At 40.1% G+C, this 19,714-nt stretch overlaps 1 protein-coding gene across 2 annotated transcripts in view; it reads left to right on the top strand.

Moving 5' to 3' along the window:
- Nucleotides 1–241: 241 nt before the first annotated feature.
- The window catches only part of CLTC (clathrin heavy chain), a 62,031-nt gene continuing 42,558 nt past the window's right edge, over nucleotides 242–19,714 (top strand). Inside the window, exon 1 of one of the 2 annotated variants that reach the window (XM_060082471.1) lies at nucleotides 242–700. In XM_060082471.1, coding sequence (XP_059938454.1) covers nucleotides 659–700 — 42 coding nt within the window. In that variant the 5' untranslated portion in view covers nucleotides 242–658. The remainder of the gene's footprint in view (nucleotides 701–19,714) is intronic. The other variant, XM_060082472.1, reaches the window with a different exon arrangement.

The following is a 19,714-nucleotide window of genomic DNA, read 5'->3' as shown; positions in this document are numbered from 1 at the left end:
CCACCTCATTCCCAGGAGACGCCGCACTTCCCTAGAACTCGCTTTGCATTCCGGCAGCAATCAGCAGACCTTTCCTGACCAGCGTCACGTGCACCCGGAAGTACGTGGGTGAGACCTAAAGCGCCCACGGAAATGACGTTGATCGCCCCTAGTCGCATGATGTGGCAAAATGCGAAAAAAAGGGGGGGGGGAGGGAAAAGCAGGCGGCTGGGGAAAGTGATGAGACAAAAAGTAGTCCCTCCGATTCCTCTATTTATCTCCGTGTCGCAGCAGTAAGCGAGGCCCTCAGCGCCCTGCGCCCCGCGCTCCGAATTCCTGCGCCCCGATGCACCGCGGCGCTCCGTGGAGGAGTACATAAGGCGGAGGGGGTGAGGTGACCTGGGCGGAGTTCTGTCGCCAGGATCCTTCCGCAGGGCTCAGCCGTTTCCGGAGTCTGCGCTGCGCCCGGTTCCGCCATTGCGGCTCTCGCGGACCCTGGAGCCTCCGCCCCCGACCTGAGCTCTTTCGTCTGCCTGCCAGTTTCCTGCGTCCCCGGAGACTCTCCTGCTGAGCCCAGCCTCCCCCCCTCCCCCTTCTCCTCCTCTCCCTTGGAGAGCCCGGGCAGCCACTGCCCCGCAGCCCCAGTGACAGGAGGAGACCATACACCCCCGACAGCGCCATGGCCCAGATTCTGCCAATTCGTTTTCAGGAGCATCTTCAGGTGCGGTGGGCCCGAGCTAGTGAGGGCTGTGGAGAGAGGGAGTAGGAAGGAAGAAGCTGGAGTCTGAGCCCAAGCAAAAAGAGGAGAACCGGGGGGGAGGGGGGATGGTGGTGGTGGTATCGGTTCCTGGGGTAGATGGAGGATGGGGCACTGTCTTGGAAAGCTTGAAGGGTTAAATGATGTGGGGCTTGGGTGGAAAGGAAGCGAGTCGGGGTGCATAGGGCATTGAGGCCATACCTGGGTTTGAAGGCCTCTCTATCTTCGCTTCCTGGATGGCAAGAGCTGCGCATAATAACCCTTCCACCCCCGGTTTTATTCAGTTCATTCATTTGGGTACGTTGCGGGGCGGTGGGGGGGCGCGTTCTCCCGCGTTTCTTCCGGAGCAAGAATTCTCTTCCCCTAGGGCAGCGCAGGCTGTCACCTCCCATTGCCCTCTTCCCTCTCCCCCATCGTGTCTGCACCCGGGAGTTGTGGCGCGGGTGGGTTGGGGAAAGGCAACCTTTTTTCTTCCTCCCTCTGCGGCTCTCAACGGGAAAGGCACCTTCCCCGGGCATGCGGAGAACGGCAGTGGCTCCTCTCTTGCCTTCCCCCAGGCAGTAGGAACAGGGAAGCTCACTGAAGGAAAAGAAAGTGGATAGAATGGGGGAACGTATTTCTCAGGGCGGTGTCAATTTCAGAGTGCGTGGGGTCAAGGTTCCTAAGGGGGCTCGCCTTTTTTCACTCTCTTGATGTCTCTGGGAATGGTGCGGCTTTTATCCCCTCTTCGGTTCTAGAAGGGAGAAAAGAGTTGTTTAGAGGTTATTTTTGGGTCTGCTGGAGTCTAGCAGCTAGTTGGCTTGGCGTGAGTACTTTCCTCAGGATTGCATGGAATTGAACGACCCCTGGGGATAGAGCACACCTGCCCTGAGATTTGCAAGGTTATTTGGTCTGTAATTGGTTTCCTTTAGTAGGTTCTAGAGTTCTTCCCTATGGTGCATTATCCTGTAGGCAACAGACTGTCTTATCTGGCAGCTTGCCCATAGCGGGCCCAGGCAGGTGATCATTGGAGGGCTTGACTGAATTAAGTCTCTTCTAAGCTTCTGATTTTCCTGGTTCACCAGTCCTGGTTTTACTTTGGCTGAAATAATTTATTCATAAAGTATGCTTTCTTTCTAATTACCTCCTTAAAGAGGTCTGTCTCAGCTCAGTCATTTGAAGGACTAATTTGTAATGAAAAGAGATGCCAGTGGTTTGATATGACACTAATACTAGTGGCCTTTTGGACACTTTACCATTGAAGGCTGTTTACTTTCTGCCATTGTTATAACAATAAATAAATGTTAATTAAAAGGTTTAATATTCTGGCTATCAACATGATTTCATTTTTTTACAGGTATCACCTTTGCTTGCATCAGCAAGACTTCTTTGTCTTGAAATGTAATGAATTATAAATCTTTACTCAAAAAATGAGTTAAGTAGTGTACTTTATTCAGTCATTTTTGGTTTTCAGATAACTCATCTGATGTAATAGAACACTATTTTACAAAAGGTTAAAAAACATTGTGACAGAATGGACACAGAAGTTTTTGTTTATGCTCCATCCAAATTTGTATTGCTGTGGTTACTTCTGTTGAATGTGGAGTGTTAGGAAAATAATGTTTTTGAGTCTGAGGGGAAGACACAACCTTGTCCTGACACTAAAGTGCTTCTGGAATATAATCTTCCTGCAGACAAAAATGTGTAAAATCATACACAAGAAAAGCAGTTATAGTTGCTGTTTACTTTACAAAACAGATATAGCCCACTAGTAAATCTTGTTTCTTGACTGGTGGTCGTTTGAGCAATAGTTTTGCATTTCTATTAATGAGGAGACAAGATTGTTGAATAATCCCAAAGACTGGACTCCAACCATGTCACTGATTGAAGACAGATTTAATATGGGTCTGATTTCTAAGTGGTTCAGAGTTTTTGCAGACACTTGAGTGAAGCCATTTCCTTCTCAAATACTTTGAAGAGTTGCGTATAAAGTAGCTTTGCAAATAAACTTGAAGAATTCAGTCATTCATTTTTTGGAGTAGTATATATGCCATGACTAAGTTTAAGCTTGCTTTGGTGGCTGTGTACTCAAGCTGATAATGATTAATTATTGTGCAGAGCCCCAATCACCAACCTCTTCCAGGCTAATATAATTCCTGACTTTTGATTTTTATCCCTTGCTGTATAAAAATTAATAAGGATTATTTTAATTGGCAACTTAGGTCTTTGACCTCTCAGCCCCTGCCAGTTTGCTAAGTAGCAGAAAACTTTCTGAAACACTTAGGATAAAAATTGGGAACAAGAATTGAGGAACTTGCGTGTAGAGTTAACCTGTGAAATCTTCAAAGGGTGAACTGTAAATGAATTTATTTTTATACCGTGGAACTACTTTGGCCAACTGAAGGGTCTGTCATCAAGGACTCAGAACTACATCAAGTGAAGCTTAATATTTTAAGTTATAAAGGAGTTTTTTTTTTTCTTTTTTAGGAGGTTTAGGCTGATAGCAGTGAACAGATGAGTGCCTATTTGAGCAAGATTTTGCTAGGATTGCAGGTTCTGAAAAAAATCCTAGGCTACCTATAGTGTTGCCTGCAACTCTGATTTCTTGGCTCATTAAGTATCTTTATGCCAATTGACATATTCTGCTGTATTCCCAGGTTCTTTGGGTCTGAAATTAAAAACCTCCCAACCCTGCTCTTTTCCCTTTGATCCATAAATGTGTTGTGCATTCAATGGTAGGGGTTCTTGCTATGATTATTTTAATTTGCAAAGAGAAAGCAATGCTGAGTATTACTGGGATATGTTATATGCTTAACCGTACTGCCTGGAAGAGGCATACTGCTTGGAATTATGTTGCAGTCTACTTTAGGAATAGCTTCCCAGTTTAAGATGTATCAAGGTTTTCAGAATTTTCCTAATGGTCAGTTTACTCAACTTAAAGGGGTGTGGCTAATTCTAGTGAATGTGCTTTCACTCTGTTTAGGAAATAATTTAAGGCATGAAACTGTGTGTGTAGAATGACAATCACTTTCATTTTGGTGTGCAGTGAAATACATGATTTCAGGAACCTTAACTTAATGATATTTGAATTATATTTAACAGGATGTTTTTCTGTCATTGTTACTGTGTGGCTTTTGCTTTTTGAGAGTTACTATCCAATAGAACTTTCTTCCATGATGAAAATTTATACTAGCTACATAGGCATATTGAGCACTTGAGATGTGGTTATTGTGACTGAGGGACTAAATTTTTACTTTTATTTCTTTTCAATTAATGTAAATGTAAATAGCTACATGAAGCTATTGACTACGACATTGGACTGCACAATTACAGGCCATTCTGATGTGCTTTTTTTTTTTTTTTTTTTTCCCCTCCCGGTACGCGGGCCTCTCACTGTTGTGGCCTCTCCCGTTGCGGAGCACAGGCTCTGGACACGTAGGCTCAGCGGCCATGGCTCACGGGCCCAGCCGCTCCGCGGCATGTGGGATCTTCCCGGACCGGGGCACGAACCCATGTCCCCTGCATCGGCAGGCGGACTCTCAACCACTGCGCCATCAGGGAAGCCCCTGATGTGTTTTTTTTTGTTTGTTTTTTTTTTTTTTTTTTTTGCGGTACACGGGCCTCTCACTGTTGTGGCCTCTCCCGTTGCGGAGCACAGGTTCCGGACGCGCAGGCTCAGCGGCCATGGCTCACGGACCCAGCCGCTCCGTGGCATGTAGGATCTTCCCGGACCAGGGCATGAACCCGTGTCCCCTGCATTAGGAGGCGGACTCTCAACCACTGCACCACCAGGGAAGCCCCCTGATGTGTTTTTTAAGAGTGAAGATTTATCTGGTCACCCATATTTATATGTTTAGAACACTTTGCTACCTAAAATTAAAACATTCATTAATAGAAAGTGTTGGTTGAATACTGTCTCTTTTGGGAAGTGATAATGAACAGTGACTAGTGAATGGAAGGAACAGCAGACTTCCTTTCTTGTGAGAGTCTGTTGTGTCCTTTGAATGTGGCTGGGTGCTTCCAGGTCTTCACCTAATTCCCCCAGACATCCTTCTTAAACAGTAGGAGAAAGTGAGACTCAAACTAGTGCCCAAGGGAACCTGTCAGAGTGGGATTTGAACCTAGATCTTCTGACACTAAATATTTTGAAGAAAAACAATGATTGAACTTAAGAGGAGAAGTTATCAGTATCCTAGCGTGCTTTTTTATCTGTTGGACTTTTCCCTGAGAAGGTGACTTCTCTTCTGGTGTAACATGTGGTTAATGATGCGGTATAGTAGACAGATCAGGGGTTTGGAGGTTGTTGAGACCAGTTCCATCCAGTAGAAAAATATGAGCCACATCTGTAATTTTACGTTTTCCAGCGGCCATATTAAAAGTAAAAAACAGGTGAAATTAATGTCTCATTTAACTCAGTGTACCCCAAATGTTATAATTTCAACATTGCAATCAGTATAAACTTTTCAGATGAGATATTTTACATTCCTTTTTGGGGGGTACTGAATTTTCAAAATCTGCTATGTATTTTACACTTAGAGCACATCTCAATTCAGACCCTATTTTCATTGGATATATTTGACCTGTATTTAGCTTTCATAAAATTTACAGTTGGAAAAGCAGGTTTGCATATGTAGGTTGTTCCAAACATAAGTTTTCCATAATTGACTCGATTATCAGTTACTATTTAATTTTAATTAACTTAAACTTGAAAATTCAATCAAAGTAGCCACCCTTGAAGTTCTCAGAACCACACGTGGCTTGTGAAATGTCGCTACAGTATTGGAGAAGGCAGGTTAAGACTAACCTCTTGCTCCGTTTTCTCTGTAAAAAGTGTACTACCCTCACAAAGTGACCGTGAAGGTCTGAGATCGTGTATGTGAAAGTACTTGGTGTAGCACTTGAAGGGTATTAATTGTTGGCTATATAATTTGTGTCCAATATATTTTATTCAGGTATCTCTTAACCAGTGACAACATTTTATTTTGCAGATTTAAGACCTAGATTTTTATGGTTTATAAATATTTGGTACTCACCTGAGATTTGAATATTTACTATATATCAACAGTTATGTTACACTAGGGACAAAGTGGTGAACAAAACTGACTGCAGCTTGCATATGTGCTTGCATTGATTAGTCGGCAGAGGCTGTCCTCACATAATTGTAACCATGGATGTTATTGAATGTTTGATACTGTGCAGGATTTAATACACATATTCATATGACACAAAATTGATTCTGCTCTGAAACTGCCCAAAAGGAAGAAAAAATTTTAATTAATCTTTTATAATATCCCATGAGTGCTCACATGTGCCATTGGTACATCTTTAATTAATGTTCCTTGGTCAGACTCCTGATAAACCACATCTGATAAAATACCCACCTGGAATGCTAGTCAGGCCTTTGTTAGTATTTATATGTCCTATAAGATGGTAGTGCAGAAGTGTATGTTCTCACTTAGATAGGAAGTGAGTTCATAGCTGATATTTTAGTCCTTCATATTAGAACAAGGCTGTTTTTTAAAATTTATTTACATAGCCATGCTAAAGCTATTTCATAAAATCAAATTCTAAGCTGTAGCAAAGTTTCCAGCTCTTAGGTATCTTTTCTTTTTTTCCCTCCACCGTTACTTGGCCAAGTGCCTGAGGCTAATGCTCTTAACTCAGGGGGTGGCAGGAGGCTTGGATCTGAATGTATTATGCAAAACCCATCTGTCAGACTCAGATTTTTGTGTCTCATCTTTTGTGTTATGAAAGACATAACTTAAGATAGTTTACATAATTTATGATAGTTTATCCTAGTTCAGAGGGAATAACTATTCATCAAATTCTAATTGTCCTGAAATCTACAAGATCAAAATAAATTGACCATTATAGCTATTTGAGCACCTACTGTGTGCCAAGACCTCTGCTAAATCTTTTTATGTTCGTGATCTCATTTGATTGGCAAGAGCATCCCTTCAGGTAGGTAGGGTTAGCCTTATTGTGCAGATGGGGAAACTGAAGCTCATAGCAGTTAACCTGTAGAGTCACACAGCTAGTGAGTGGATGGTAATATTTGCTCTTCTTTCACTCTGACACATTGCCTCATTTGGTGAATGATCTGTATAATTTGTATGTATGCTGTGGTGTTCCTTGATGTATACATTCTACTAGTATGGTTTTTTTGTTTGTTTGTTTTTTTGCGGTACGCGGGCCTCTCACTATTGTGGCCTCTCCCGTTGCGGGGCACAGGCTCCGGACGTGCAGGCCCAGCAGCCATGGCTCACGGGCCCAGCCGCTCCGCGGCATGTGGGATCTTCCCGGACTGGGGCACGAACCCGTGTCCCCTGCATCGGCAGGCGGACTCTCAACCACTGCACCACCAGGGAAGCCCCTACTAGTATGTTTTTAGGTCAGTAGTTTTTATGAGAAAATTAGGGGCCAGTGAACCAACGTCTGGATTTTCTATGCCTTAAGTGGTTATTGAGATGATGTTTTTTAAAGGACTTTATCCAAGTTCCCACTAAAAAATTGTGCAGAATGATTGGAATCGGGTTAACTTGTAATAACCAAGATTATCTATATCCCTGTCATAAGGCTGAACTTCTCAAATTTCTCTTAGACTTTTCCTTATTGACAAGAGAGTGAATATGTTCTAGTCTGAAGCCACTTGTGAAAGCAGGAAACTTCTGCTTTCTATTTTATTGTATTATTTAAGTTTTTCTGTTTATTCTAATGTAAAACTTGAATAGAACTCAAGGAAGACTGTTATGCTTGGGGAGGGAGGATGGGAAAAATGGGAGTAGAACATGCTTGCTCAGTTTGAATAGCATAACTGTAGAGGGGAAAATGGTTACACATTTGTAGGATTGTGCTTTGGAAACAGAACTGCCAGTAATACTGGTACTTCCTTTTCTGAATCATTGGGTAAGTAAGAACTTGTCTTTAAGTTCTGAAGTACAGCAGATTTTATTATTTATTTATTTATTTGGCTGCGGCCTGCAGCATGCAGGATCTTAGTTCCCCAACCAGGATCGAACCTGTGCCCCCTGCCCTGGAAGCGCGGAGTCTTAACTGCTGGACCACCAGGGAAGTCCCCTGAAGTACGGCAGATTTTAAAACTTATTTTTGAAAGAATAGGAACTGGGTCCATTAAAACCATATGGTCATGTTAAAAAATTTAAATTCTGCAATATACTGTTGTGGAAAATGTTTCACATGTTTAATCCGAGCTCTTATCTTTTTAGCTCTTCTCAACTTTCTCTTTTATTAAATATTTAAAACAATACTTTCTGGCAGTTGTAAAGTTAGCCTATAGTATGTGGTTGTATTTATATCATGATACTTAGCCCGTACAGACTCTCAGATATTAATCCTTAGCCCCTATGCTGGAGGGGAGTCTCTCTTTATCCATTTGAGTTGAACATATATGCTATGCTCAAGGAAAAAATTACCCATTTACCCAGTTATTGAAGACAAGATCTTAGAGTTACAGCAGACTCTCTCCTCCTCATTTTGTACATCCAGTCCATTTATGAAGTAGGGAAGGTGATTGCAGTGTTTAATGACCCCCTGTCTGTTGAAACTGGGAATCATGGTAGATGAAAAATGAGAATTGGGTTGAGAGTTGCCTTCATCTATTTCTGACCAGCTGCTCATCTTAGAAAGAGGACTTAAAAACCACTAAAGTGGACAGAGGGAAGCCAAAGACTACCCACATATGCATAGCCTGGCAAAAAACTAACTTTGGGTAGATCTTATTATTTGAGGATTAATAATTAGGGGAAAAAACCTATAGGGAGAACATGGTTCAAAAAATCCATCTCTTTCCCAACTCTCTACAGTACTTTACATTCTTTCCTATTGAACTATGCAAATCTAAGGCAGGTGTCTTTTTTTAACCATAAAATATTCCACAGGAAAGAGTTTCCTTATATTAAAAGTCTTACCAAGTGTCTGTATTACTGAGTCCTTTACAGTTGCTTCTGTTTGAATTGAATACTACAACACTGTTCAGGGAAGGCTACCATGGACTTGAAATCAGCTGGATTGGTAAGAGGTAAATTTAACACACCTAATAATTATTCCTCTCTGTATGTCTTCCCAATTACAACTGTTGGATGTTGTAAGCAAACATTTTAAATTTCACTCAAAAACCAGTCCATTAGGGAGGTGTTTATGGAGATTGTAATCCAAAAACAAGTGTAAAAACACCTCTCCTAATACAGAAATAGAAATTTGAGGCATGTTATACATTTCCCATGATGGTACCATAATGAATTTTTAAAAAGCACTTTGATGGATGCAGATGACTTTCCACTGCTCATGAAGACACTGATGTAAACATTGCGCATGAAGAGTTTAAAATGGTTCCTGAAATATGAAGAGTAGAAACACATTTCCGAGTTAATTATTTTATAATTTTAAATGTCTATATAAACTGTCAAATGACTACATGAATTATATATTAAGCATATCTAAAATTAAAATTAACCATTTTAAAGTGAACAATATAGTGGTATTTAGTACATTCACAGTGTTTTGCAACCATCACCTGTATCTAGTTCCAAAACATTTCATTACCCCAAAAGGAAACTCCATATCCATTAAGCAGTCTCCTTCCTCCCTCCTCCTATCCCCCAGCAACTACTAATATGCTTTCTATCTCTATGAATTTATCTATTCCTATAAATGGAATCATACAATGTGTGACCTTTTGTGTCTAATTTCCTTCACTGAGCATACTGTTTTGAGGTTTATCCATGTAGTATGTATCAGTACTTTATTCATTTATGGCTGAATAACACTCCATTGAATGGATATACCACATTTTATTTGTCCTTTCATTGATCGATGAACATTTGGATTCTTTCCACCTGTTGGCTATTGTGAATAGTGCTACTGTGAACATTACAGGTTTTTGTTTGAATACCTATTTTTAGTTCTTTTGGATATATACCGAGGAGTGGAATTTTTGGCTCATATGGTAACTCTATATTTTAACTTTTTGAGGGACTGCCCAACTTTTTCACAGCAGCTACACCACTTTACATCCCCATCAGCAGTATATGAGAGTTCCAGTATTTCCACATTGTCTCCAGCAGCTATCAGAAGCTTTTTTGGATGACCAGGGAATAGTCTACTTGGGACAATGAATACCCTATTTGGTGTTTTTACTTCCATGTGTTCTCTCCCAATCTTTGTAGCTCTGCCCTCCCTTAAATTGTGTGTCCTGCTTTAGATTGCATTTCCATAACCAGTCATAGCTTGGGTAGCATTCAGTTGTTTTGTGCCAGCTGAACGGCATTTATACAGGAAAGGGCATAACCTTGGGGAGTCATACCTATCTGCAAGGTTTGGGGTGTAAAAAACTTCCCTGTATTTCCCTGCAGCTTGGTCAGAATTGATATGTGATATTTCATCAAATTCTTGGATTATTATTTTTAAAGAACGAGTCACATTTAAAGGTTTTTAATTTTCCAGTTAGTAGTTGGCTACAAGTAGGAAAAATTCTTCGAGTCTCTTGATAGTTTACCAAAGCTAGTAGTCTTATGGTTCCTGTCTCCAACTGTGGTTCCTTCCTGAATGTATTACTTAACAATATGGAGTGACCAGAGTAAAAAAATTCTCCTGAGAATGATTGCCTCAAAGACTAACATGGAGTAGAAATAAATCTATATGTTTAAGTGTGGGGTCCACAAGGGCATTTTTATTTGTTGCTTAAAATGTGTGGAGCGCATAGAAAACAATGGCTGGTATACTGTTGATGAAAGAATTAAAGGAATGCTGCACTTTCAGCATTTTTTTTTATTTCCTGTAGAAGACAGAAACTGCAGTTTTTATTTGACATTCTGCTAGTTTCCTGGAAGGGCTCAATGAAGTTACTATTGTCAGCATTTTCTTCACTGTGATTAATACTAGTGAAGGTAGGGGATGTTTTGGAACTTTTAAAGGAAGTTATGCTGAGTGAAATCCTTGGGATAGGAAGTTAACCACATCTTGAAGCACCTAAAAATATCTGTATTGGGTGACATCCACGTATCAGCAGGACTCGAAAATTGTTGACCTCTTCACTCTATAGCAGTAACACTTAAGTCTTTGTCAAGATACAAGATTCATTTACAGAAAAGGTAACTGAAATAGGATTATACATAGAGCACAGCACAAAATTGCCTTGTCTGAAATACAGTAGCTGTACGTGCTTCCTTTACATTCTAACTATTCAGATGAAACAAGGAGGAAGGAACTGGAAAGTGTAAAGCCAAGCACTACTTGTGAAACATAATCCTTGATAATAATGCTGTCGTAAACACAAATGTTAATGTATTTTGATTTTCAGCTGATTCAGCTGGTAAGTTGAGTTCTGTTCTGAGTCTACTAGTCATTCATTAGGAAGCATACTTACCGTGTGTGCTTATAAAGAAGCCTATTTCCAATGAGTGTTCCTGTCTGATCAAATGTAACAAGCGCTGGTTGAAATTAGTAGGCTCAAAGCAAACTTATTATTCGTTTAATTATGTGATATTTGTAGGCATAGACACAACTGTGATTGATTGCTGAGACAGATGTTGTGCTGATGGAGAGTATCATCCTTAGCCAGTCAGAGAATTGGGCATTGAAAAAGTAGTCTGGTTTTCCTTGGTTGAATTGTCATATGCCAGAATTTTCTACCCTTTTTATTTTATTATTTTATTTTTTTAACTTTTGGCTGCAAACTGTAGCCTGCGGGATCCTAGTTCCCCGACAGTGGATCGAACCCACACCCCCCACAGTGGAAGCTCGGAGTCCCAACCACTGGACCGCCAGGGAAGTCCCTCTACTGTTTTTAATACATGTATACTATTGGATTAAATATATATATATTTATATATATATATATATATATAGAGAGAGAGAGAGAGAGAGAGAGAGAGAGAGAGTCCATTCGGTTCCTTTAACAATATTTTCATAGTTTGATCACTAATGTATTCTACTAAGATGCTGACTCACCACCAGTGGGTTTCCTGATTCCTTGATATAAGAAGGCTTTGCTAGCTGTCTTTAGTAACAAGAATTTTGAAAAAAGCAAGTTGGGTTTCCCTGGATTTGACTATGTAATGTTAGTAGCATGACATCAGAGCCAATCTATTTTAGAATAGTTTGTCATGATACCATAGTCCCAGAGCTAAATAACTGTAAAAAGATAGAAATCCCTAAAATAGAGTGCTTATGTGCCCCCACTGTGTTCTAAGTGCTTGCTGTATGTTAAATCACATAAACCTTTTATGCAGCACCTAGGCATGCCTTGCTCCCCCTCAAACAGGGATGGACACTTTCTCTTTCCTGTTTGCCACATGTACAATTAAATCAAGTACAGTTTCAAAACCAAGACAAGAAAAAACAAAGCTTAAAGCATTAAAAACTGATGAGCATGTAACTTAGATTTCTGAATCTAATATTGCTGAAGTTAAAAAAATTTTTTTTACCATATTTAATTTTAATACAATCTCTTTCACAGTTAACATTGTTGAAATGGGGGATTCATCTTACAGTTGTATACTCTTTCCCCAAAAGCTTTATGATACTGATGAGCATCTTAGAAACTGGGGCAGTGGTAGTTTCTCAGGCGCAGAGATGGGCCTTTCTTTTCTCATGTTCTCTGAAGGAATTGCATCTCATTATTATCTGTACCTTCTCAGTGCTTCTCAGCTCCTTATAACTTGGGCCTTAGCTATTTGAATGTTTGGTGATCTCTTGAAAGAGGCACCGAGACTCAGGTGGGCTCTTCCTTGTGCTACCATTGAACTTTGTAGATTTTTTTCCCCCAGAGCCTCCCGCAGCTATCTGGACTTTGAAACCTGAAAGTTCTAGTTTTCCCTGCTTCTCCTTGTCAGAAATCCTTATATAAGATGAAAGTGTTTCTTTGCCAACTATCCTTTATATTTTGCCAGAGTTTAATGTAAAAGAAGTTCTCCCTTTCTCCTTGTCGGATTCCCAAGAAAAACTTGTGAAAACAGTGCTCTCCAGTAGAACTGTGCAATGATGGAAATGTTCTATATTCTGTGCCTTCCAATACAGTAGTCACATGTGGCGGTTGAGTACTTGAAATGAGATTGATGTGAATGAGGAACTGAATTTTAAATTTTATTTACTGAACAAAATTAAATAGCTGCATGTGACCAGTGGCTGCCATAGTGGACAGTGTAGCAAACCTCTCAGTTCTGATAGGGCAGACATTATACAGCTCTTTTACAGAGCATAAACTCTTGCTCTGGAATTATATCACTCTTTGAATGGTTTGATTTTCATCTTTACCTTTTGAAGTTGTGTTCTTCCTTCCTGCCCTACAGGTAAATTGCCCAATAAAAGTCTAATCCCTACAATTGCAATTTAATTTTCAAGTTCTGTAACCTATAAGAGCAGAGATTCATCCCTTTTTTAAAACTTCAAAAAATAATAAATTTGCAAGTTTTCATAATACTGGGAAGAGCATATACCCAATGATCTAGATTTTTAATAATATTTTGCTGTATTTGCTTTTTTGTTTTAATGAAACATTTTTTTTTAAATTCAGGCTATTATGACATTTTATAAATATTCCAGCCTGCATCTTTAGAAGATAAGGACATTTTCTTACAATCACGATATCATTATAGCATCCTAATAGTTAACAGTTCCTCAGTACCTAAAAACCAGTCGGAATTCAGATTGGCCCCAAATGTTATTTGGTTTGTTTAAAGCAGCATCCAAGCAAGATCTACATGTTGCTTTCAGTTACAACTCTTAAGTTTCTTGTAAGAAACATTTTATTCATACAGAGTTTGAGATTTATGGAAAAGTTTGAAGAATGGTACAAATTCTTTGTACACTTTACCCAGATGTGTCAATTCTTATCATTTTTTATACTACATTTGACTTATCCTCTTTAGCCTCTCTATGTACATTTTTTTACTGAACTGTTTGAAAGTAGTTTGCTGATGCGATGTCTCTTTGCCACTGCATACTTTAGTGTGGTTTTTTTTTTTTTTTTTTTGCGGTACGCGGGCCTCTCACTGTTGTGGCCTCTCCTGTTGTGGAGCACAGGCTCTGGACGTGCAGGCTCAGTGGCCATGGCTCACGGGCCTAGCTGCTCCACGGCATGTGGGGTCTTCCCGGACCGGGGCACGAACCTGTGTCCCCTGCATCAGCAGGCGGACTCTCAACCACTGCTCCACCAGGGAAGCCCTAGTGTGTATTTAATAAGAATAACAAAATGGTCTTCTATAGCCATACTGCAGCAATCAAGGTGAAGAAATTGACTTTAACAGAATACTGTTATCTCGGGCTTTATTCAGATTTCATCAGTTGTTCCAATAATGTTCTTTATACCAAAAGAAAACTCAGGATCATGAATTGCATTGAGTTGTCCTGTTTCTTTAGTTGTCTTTAGTCTGGAACTCTGTATTTCAAGACGTAGATATTTTTAAAGAGTACAGATCGGGCCTCCCTGGTGGCGCAAGTGGTTGAGAGTCCGCCTGCCGATGCAGGGGATACGGGTTCGTGCCCCGGTCTGGGAGGATCCCATATGCCGCGGAGCGGCTGGGCCCGTGAGCCATGGCCGCTGAGCCTGCGCGTCCGGAGCCTGTGCTCCGCAACGGGGGAGGCCACAACAGTGAGAGGCCCGCATACCGCAAAAAAAAAAAAAAAAAAGAGTACAGATCATTTATTTTGTGGCATGTTCCTCAATTTGTGTTTATCTGATAGGTCATATACTTTTGGCAGGAATACTACAGGAGTGATGTGTTCTTCGTAACGCATCTCACTGGGAAGCACATGCTGTCACTTTGACCCATTGCTAGTTACATTAACTTTCTCATCATTTGGTGAAGCTTATGTATAACAGGTTTCTTCACTATAAATCTCTTTTTCCCTTTGTAATATCTTGTGGGGAGATATTTTGAGACTTTGTAAATATCTGTTACTCCTCAAAATTTCATCCATTAATTTAATATCCATTGATGATCCTTGCCCAAATCAATTATTGTGTTGACTGCAAAATACTGACTTTTAAAGAATTCCATTGGTCTTTCACCATTTTTTTTAAATTAGGGTATAGTTGCTTTACAATGTTGTGTTAGTTTCTGCTGTCTTTCACCATTTTTAAGTTAGCTTTCTTCTCCAAGACCATTTTTAAGTTAGCTTTCTTCTCCAAGAAACAACTTTTCCTTTTATATTTATATTATTTATATTAGTGTGGACTCCTGGGTTTCATAAATCTCTTTTAATCTATAATTGTCCTGAAAAGTAATTAGCAGTATACATATAGTAAAGGAATGTTGTCCTTCTGTGTAAGAATATTTAGGCCTCCAGAATTCTAGGCATATTGAAAAGAAGAGTTGGGTAGGATGGGGAGGGTGGGAGGGAGGGAGACACAGGAGGGAGGGGATGTGGGAACAGATGTATATGTATGACTGATTCACTTTGTTGTAAAGCAGAGACTAATAAAAAAATAAAAATAATAAAATTAAAACAAACAAAAATATGTATTAAAAAATAAATAAAAAAGAAGAGTTGGGAGAGGCTTTCATTCTTTAAGGAAGTTCTTTTATCTGAGGAGCTTAAGGTTTAGTTGGGTAAATGGATCTGAAATTGTGGGGCATGGGCAGTGAGGAAAAGTTGGGAAATTCTGGTTTTGGAAAGCTACAGTAGAGGGGAGAGGAAGTGGCAGCGCATGTGTCTCTGGATCAGGCAGTTTCAACTCTTCTGCACACCAAGGGGAGAAACGCTGAGCCTGCTTTCCATTTCACCTTCTATTTCTTAGCCTTGAGCTCTTTACAGTAAAGAATTTTTTATGATACCGTATGCCTTTTGTTTGCATTAGCTTTCCCGGCTTGCTGCCTAAACAAAGGTGTAGGAGACATATTTGCCAAGTTTGTTAGAAAGCCTTAGCAATACTATTCCAGGGTGCCCCTAAAAATAAGAATTGAAATAAAATAGGGTTACTTAGCATGAATATGTTACATGATTCCATGTTATGTGATTTTGAAGATTCTGATCTCTAACTTTATTTTTAAAAATTGTTTTTAAAAGTCTTTATTGAATTTGTTACAATATTGCTTCTTTTCTAATATAAATTTATTTATTTAATTTATTTTATTTTTGGCTGCGTTGGGTCTTCGTTGCTGCACACAGGCTTTCTCTAGTTGCGGCGAGCGGGGGCTACTCTTCGTTGAGGTGCGCAGACTTCTCATTTTGGTGGCTTCTCGCTGGGAGCACGGGCTCAAGGCACGCGGGCTTCAGTAGTTGTGGCTTGCGGGCTCTAGAGCACAGGCTTAGTAGTTGTGGTGCACGGGCTTAGTTGCTCCGTGGCATGTGGGATCTTCCCGGACCAGGGCTCGAACCCATGTCTCCTGCATTGGCAGGCGGATTCTTAACCACTGCACCACCAGGGAAGCCCCTGCTTCTGTTTTATGCTTTGGTTTTTTTGCTGTGAGGCATGTGGGATCTTAGCTCCCCGACCAGGGATTGAACCTGCATGCCCTGCATTGGAAGGCAAAGTCTTTACTACTGGACCGCCAGGGAAGTCCCTCTACCTAAATTTAGTTAGGCAAATTAAAGAGCAGAGTTGGAAATTTTAAAGAGTAATTTCCTTTTCTTGAAAGAAAAAACAAACAAATTCAGTGTCTAATAAGTTAAGCACCCAGAGACCAGTAATCTTTTATCAGTAATCAAAAGAAATTCACACCCAGAATTTCAGCCAACTTCTAGGACAGCTGTATTAAGCAGATAAAATGCAAATACAAAAAAAGCTTACCTTGAGCTGGCCTAAGTACTGATGTGTTATATGTACTAATAGTATCTATTGAAGTTTTACTATGTGTAAGGCACTGTTCTGAAAGCACTTCACATTAAATCCTCACAATTGTGGGATATGTATTATCATCTCACATGTTTCAGGTGAGGAAATGGATATACAGAGATAATTGATTTGCCCATGATCATTTATATGGCAAAACTAGGGCTAAACCCAGACATTTTGGCTCTTATGAGGAACCCACAGAACTAATTCTGGATAGCACTTGTAGTTTATAATCAGAGTTATACATTTGTACAGTAATTGTCTACTTGAATGAAGAACCCTCTGTGTTCTCTAGGTTATGTGGAATCTGAAATACTATTTTTCACTTCAAAACTAAGAATGCAGTGTCTCACTTTTTTCTCTTGGCATTTTAATCCATACTGGGGTGAGGAGGGGAGGAGAGGGAAAAGGAATCATTTTTGTATCGTTTGTAAAATGTAATTCCAGGGCACTGCAGAGTTTTGGGTGTGCTGATTAACAGTAAATCTATTAATATTTACAGTCAGCCCTCCCCTCCATATCTGTGGTTTCCCATCCATATGAAGGACTTTCCAGCATCTGTGGATTTTTGGTGTCTGCGAGGGGTCCTGAAAGCAATCCCCAATGGATACTGAGGGATGGGCAACTGTACTTAATTTTTGGAATCTGAACTAGATTTACGTGTCAAGTCCTACAGTATTGCCACTTACAGACCAGTGTCCAAAATCTAGCCTGGAAACTAAACAAATTACACAGTTTGGGTGGCTTTCTTTAAAGGGGGAGCAGTTGATAGTTTGTGTGCTTTTGTGCATGTGCCATTAATGTTTTTTTTAAAAGGGAGAATGGAAATACATACTTTCATCTGTGCATAGGATATCCAAGATGGAAAAATATCTCTTATTGCTGGGGGGAGAGAGGTATTACTGGAAACATGGAGTGGGTGACTTTTCATAGTGTATATACCTTTTAGTATAGTATGAATTATTTGCCATGTACATGTAATAACTATTCAAAAAAAGTAATCCCTTTTCTTGGGCCTAAGTTTATTGACTCCATATTCTTATTTTATAACAGCAAAATAAAAGTTCTTTGAAGTTAAAAAAAACCCCACTTAATTATAGAAACTTCCAAGTATATCTCAAAATAGAATGTCCCCATCTTCAACAGTAGCAACACTTTGCCAATTGAGAGGATAAAAAATGTGGCCAGAATTCTGATATTGTTGTATATTCTCTGTAAATAGCTGCAAGTTTGGGGATGCTTATACGGTCTCTGAATTTATTAGTGATTTCTTCCACAGTCTGTAATTCAGTTTCTGTGGTAGATAGCTCATACACCATCAGACCTTTATGATTGACTAGAATATTTTATGGCTAGTATGTGCTGTTTTGAAAATGAAATCTGTTTAAAAACATGACGGTGTTTTTTGGGTTTTTTTGTCTGCGCTGAGTGGCTTGCGGGATCCTAGTTCCCTGGCCAGGGACCAAACCCGGGCCTCCAGCAGTGGAAGTACGGAGTCCTAACCTCTGGACCACCAGGGAATTCCCTATGTTGTATTTTAAAGTTTTAATCTGTATGAATATTGCTAGACACAGTTATCTAGTATGGTAGCCCTTTTATATGATTCTATTTTAAGAGTGCACCTAACCCAGAATTGTGATTAATGATGGTGACCTGTCCTATGACTGTTTTGGGATGTTTTCCTTTTGAATATATCCTAGGAAAATATGGGAAGAATTGGTGAGTGTTCTGGGCATTCTCACTGAAAAGTATCACCAGTAAGGAAAAATTCTTACTGACATTATTTGAAGAGAAGGGAGCAAATGTAACTTTCTGTTAACTGATAGGAGTAGGTCACTTGAAGTTCTGTCACTTATCCTAACAACTGGGATAGGCTTTTTAGGAAGTAGAAGTTTCCTATTTAGTTGTATAAATGGGCATTACTTAAGTAGGCTTCTTAAAATGTTTAAATATGTGAATTGGTGAGAATTTGCCATCTACCTCTTGTTTAATTTTTTGTTGTTGTTTTTTTGTTTGTTTGTTTTTTTGTGGTACGTGGGCTTCTCACCCTTGTGGCCTCTCCCGTTTCGGAGCACAGGCTCTGGACGCGCAGGCTCAGCGGCCATGGCTCACGGGCCCAGCCGCTCTGTGGCATATGGGATCTTCCCGGACCGGGGCACGAACCCGCGTCGCCTGCATCGGCAGGTGGACTCTCAACCACTGCGCCACCAGGGAAGCCCTAATTTTGTTTTTTAAATAAAGGGTGTATGTTTGTTTCACATGGAGTACATTCTTTTTTTTTCTTTTTTTTTTTCTTTTTGCGGTATGTGGGCCTCTCACTGTTGTGGCCTCTCCCGTTGCGGAGCACAGGCTCCGGATGCGCAGGCCCAGCGGCCATGGCTCACGGGCCCAGCCGCTCCGCGGCATATGGGATCCTCCCAGACCGGGGCACGAACCCGTATCCCCTGCATCGGCAGGCGGACTCTTAACCACTGCGCCACCAGGGAGGCCCTAATTTTGTTTTTTAAATAAAGGGTGTATGTTTGTTTCACATGGAGTACATTCTTGATAGAGAAGATTAAAAGTATATATATATGCATATAAAATATATATGCATAGCTTATATGCATATATGTGTTTAATGAGAAAAGAATATAAGGATTACCTAAATTGTGAAGAGTACAGGAACCCCACCCCCTTTGAACCAGATCTTTGCTTTTTCTGCAGATAAAACAGCTCTGAGGCTGAAGGTCAGTGCTAAACTTTGACAACATGTGCCTTTCTTGCTGCATTTATCTGGAGATCTAGCTGGGAATAAGAAACACATATTTCTTTCCTTACCTTTTTTCCTCCTCTTTACTGCATTTTCTAATAGTGTTTTCTTCTCTTACGGTTGTCTTGTACCTGCCTCTTTTGTGGAGGGGTGAAAAGGAATCTATTAGACTCATTTATGGGTTCACTTAGTAGTGTTTGTGGTTTGCATCCTTGTTTTACTTTTAATTTTACTGTTTGACTAACACTATTTATTTTTACTTTCTCAGACACTGTAGGATTTAAGCTGTGACAGTTGGGACTCAAAATTGCCTTAGGTGAATGCTTGGTAGTGACTTAGAAGCGTAGAATTCTTATTTTACAGAGTAGTCTAGAAGATAACTCGCTTTTACATATATAGTTCTGGGAGCTCTAGGATCTACTGGAGTATTTTTTTAATTATTGGAAAGGTA

The sequence above is a fragment of the Mesoplodon densirostris genome, chromosome 18 (assembly GCF_025265405.1).
Source record: "Mesoplodon densirostris isolate mMesDen1 chromosome 18, mMesDen1 primary haplotype, whole genome shotgun sequence".
Classification (NCBI taxonomy): domain Eukaryota; kingdom Metazoa; phylum Chordata; class Mammalia; order Artiodactyla; family Ziphiidae; genus Mesoplodon; species Mesoplodon densirostris.
The sequence above is the reverse complement of the archived record's forward strand: the minus strand, read 5'-3'. Positions and strand labels throughout refer to the sequence as shown.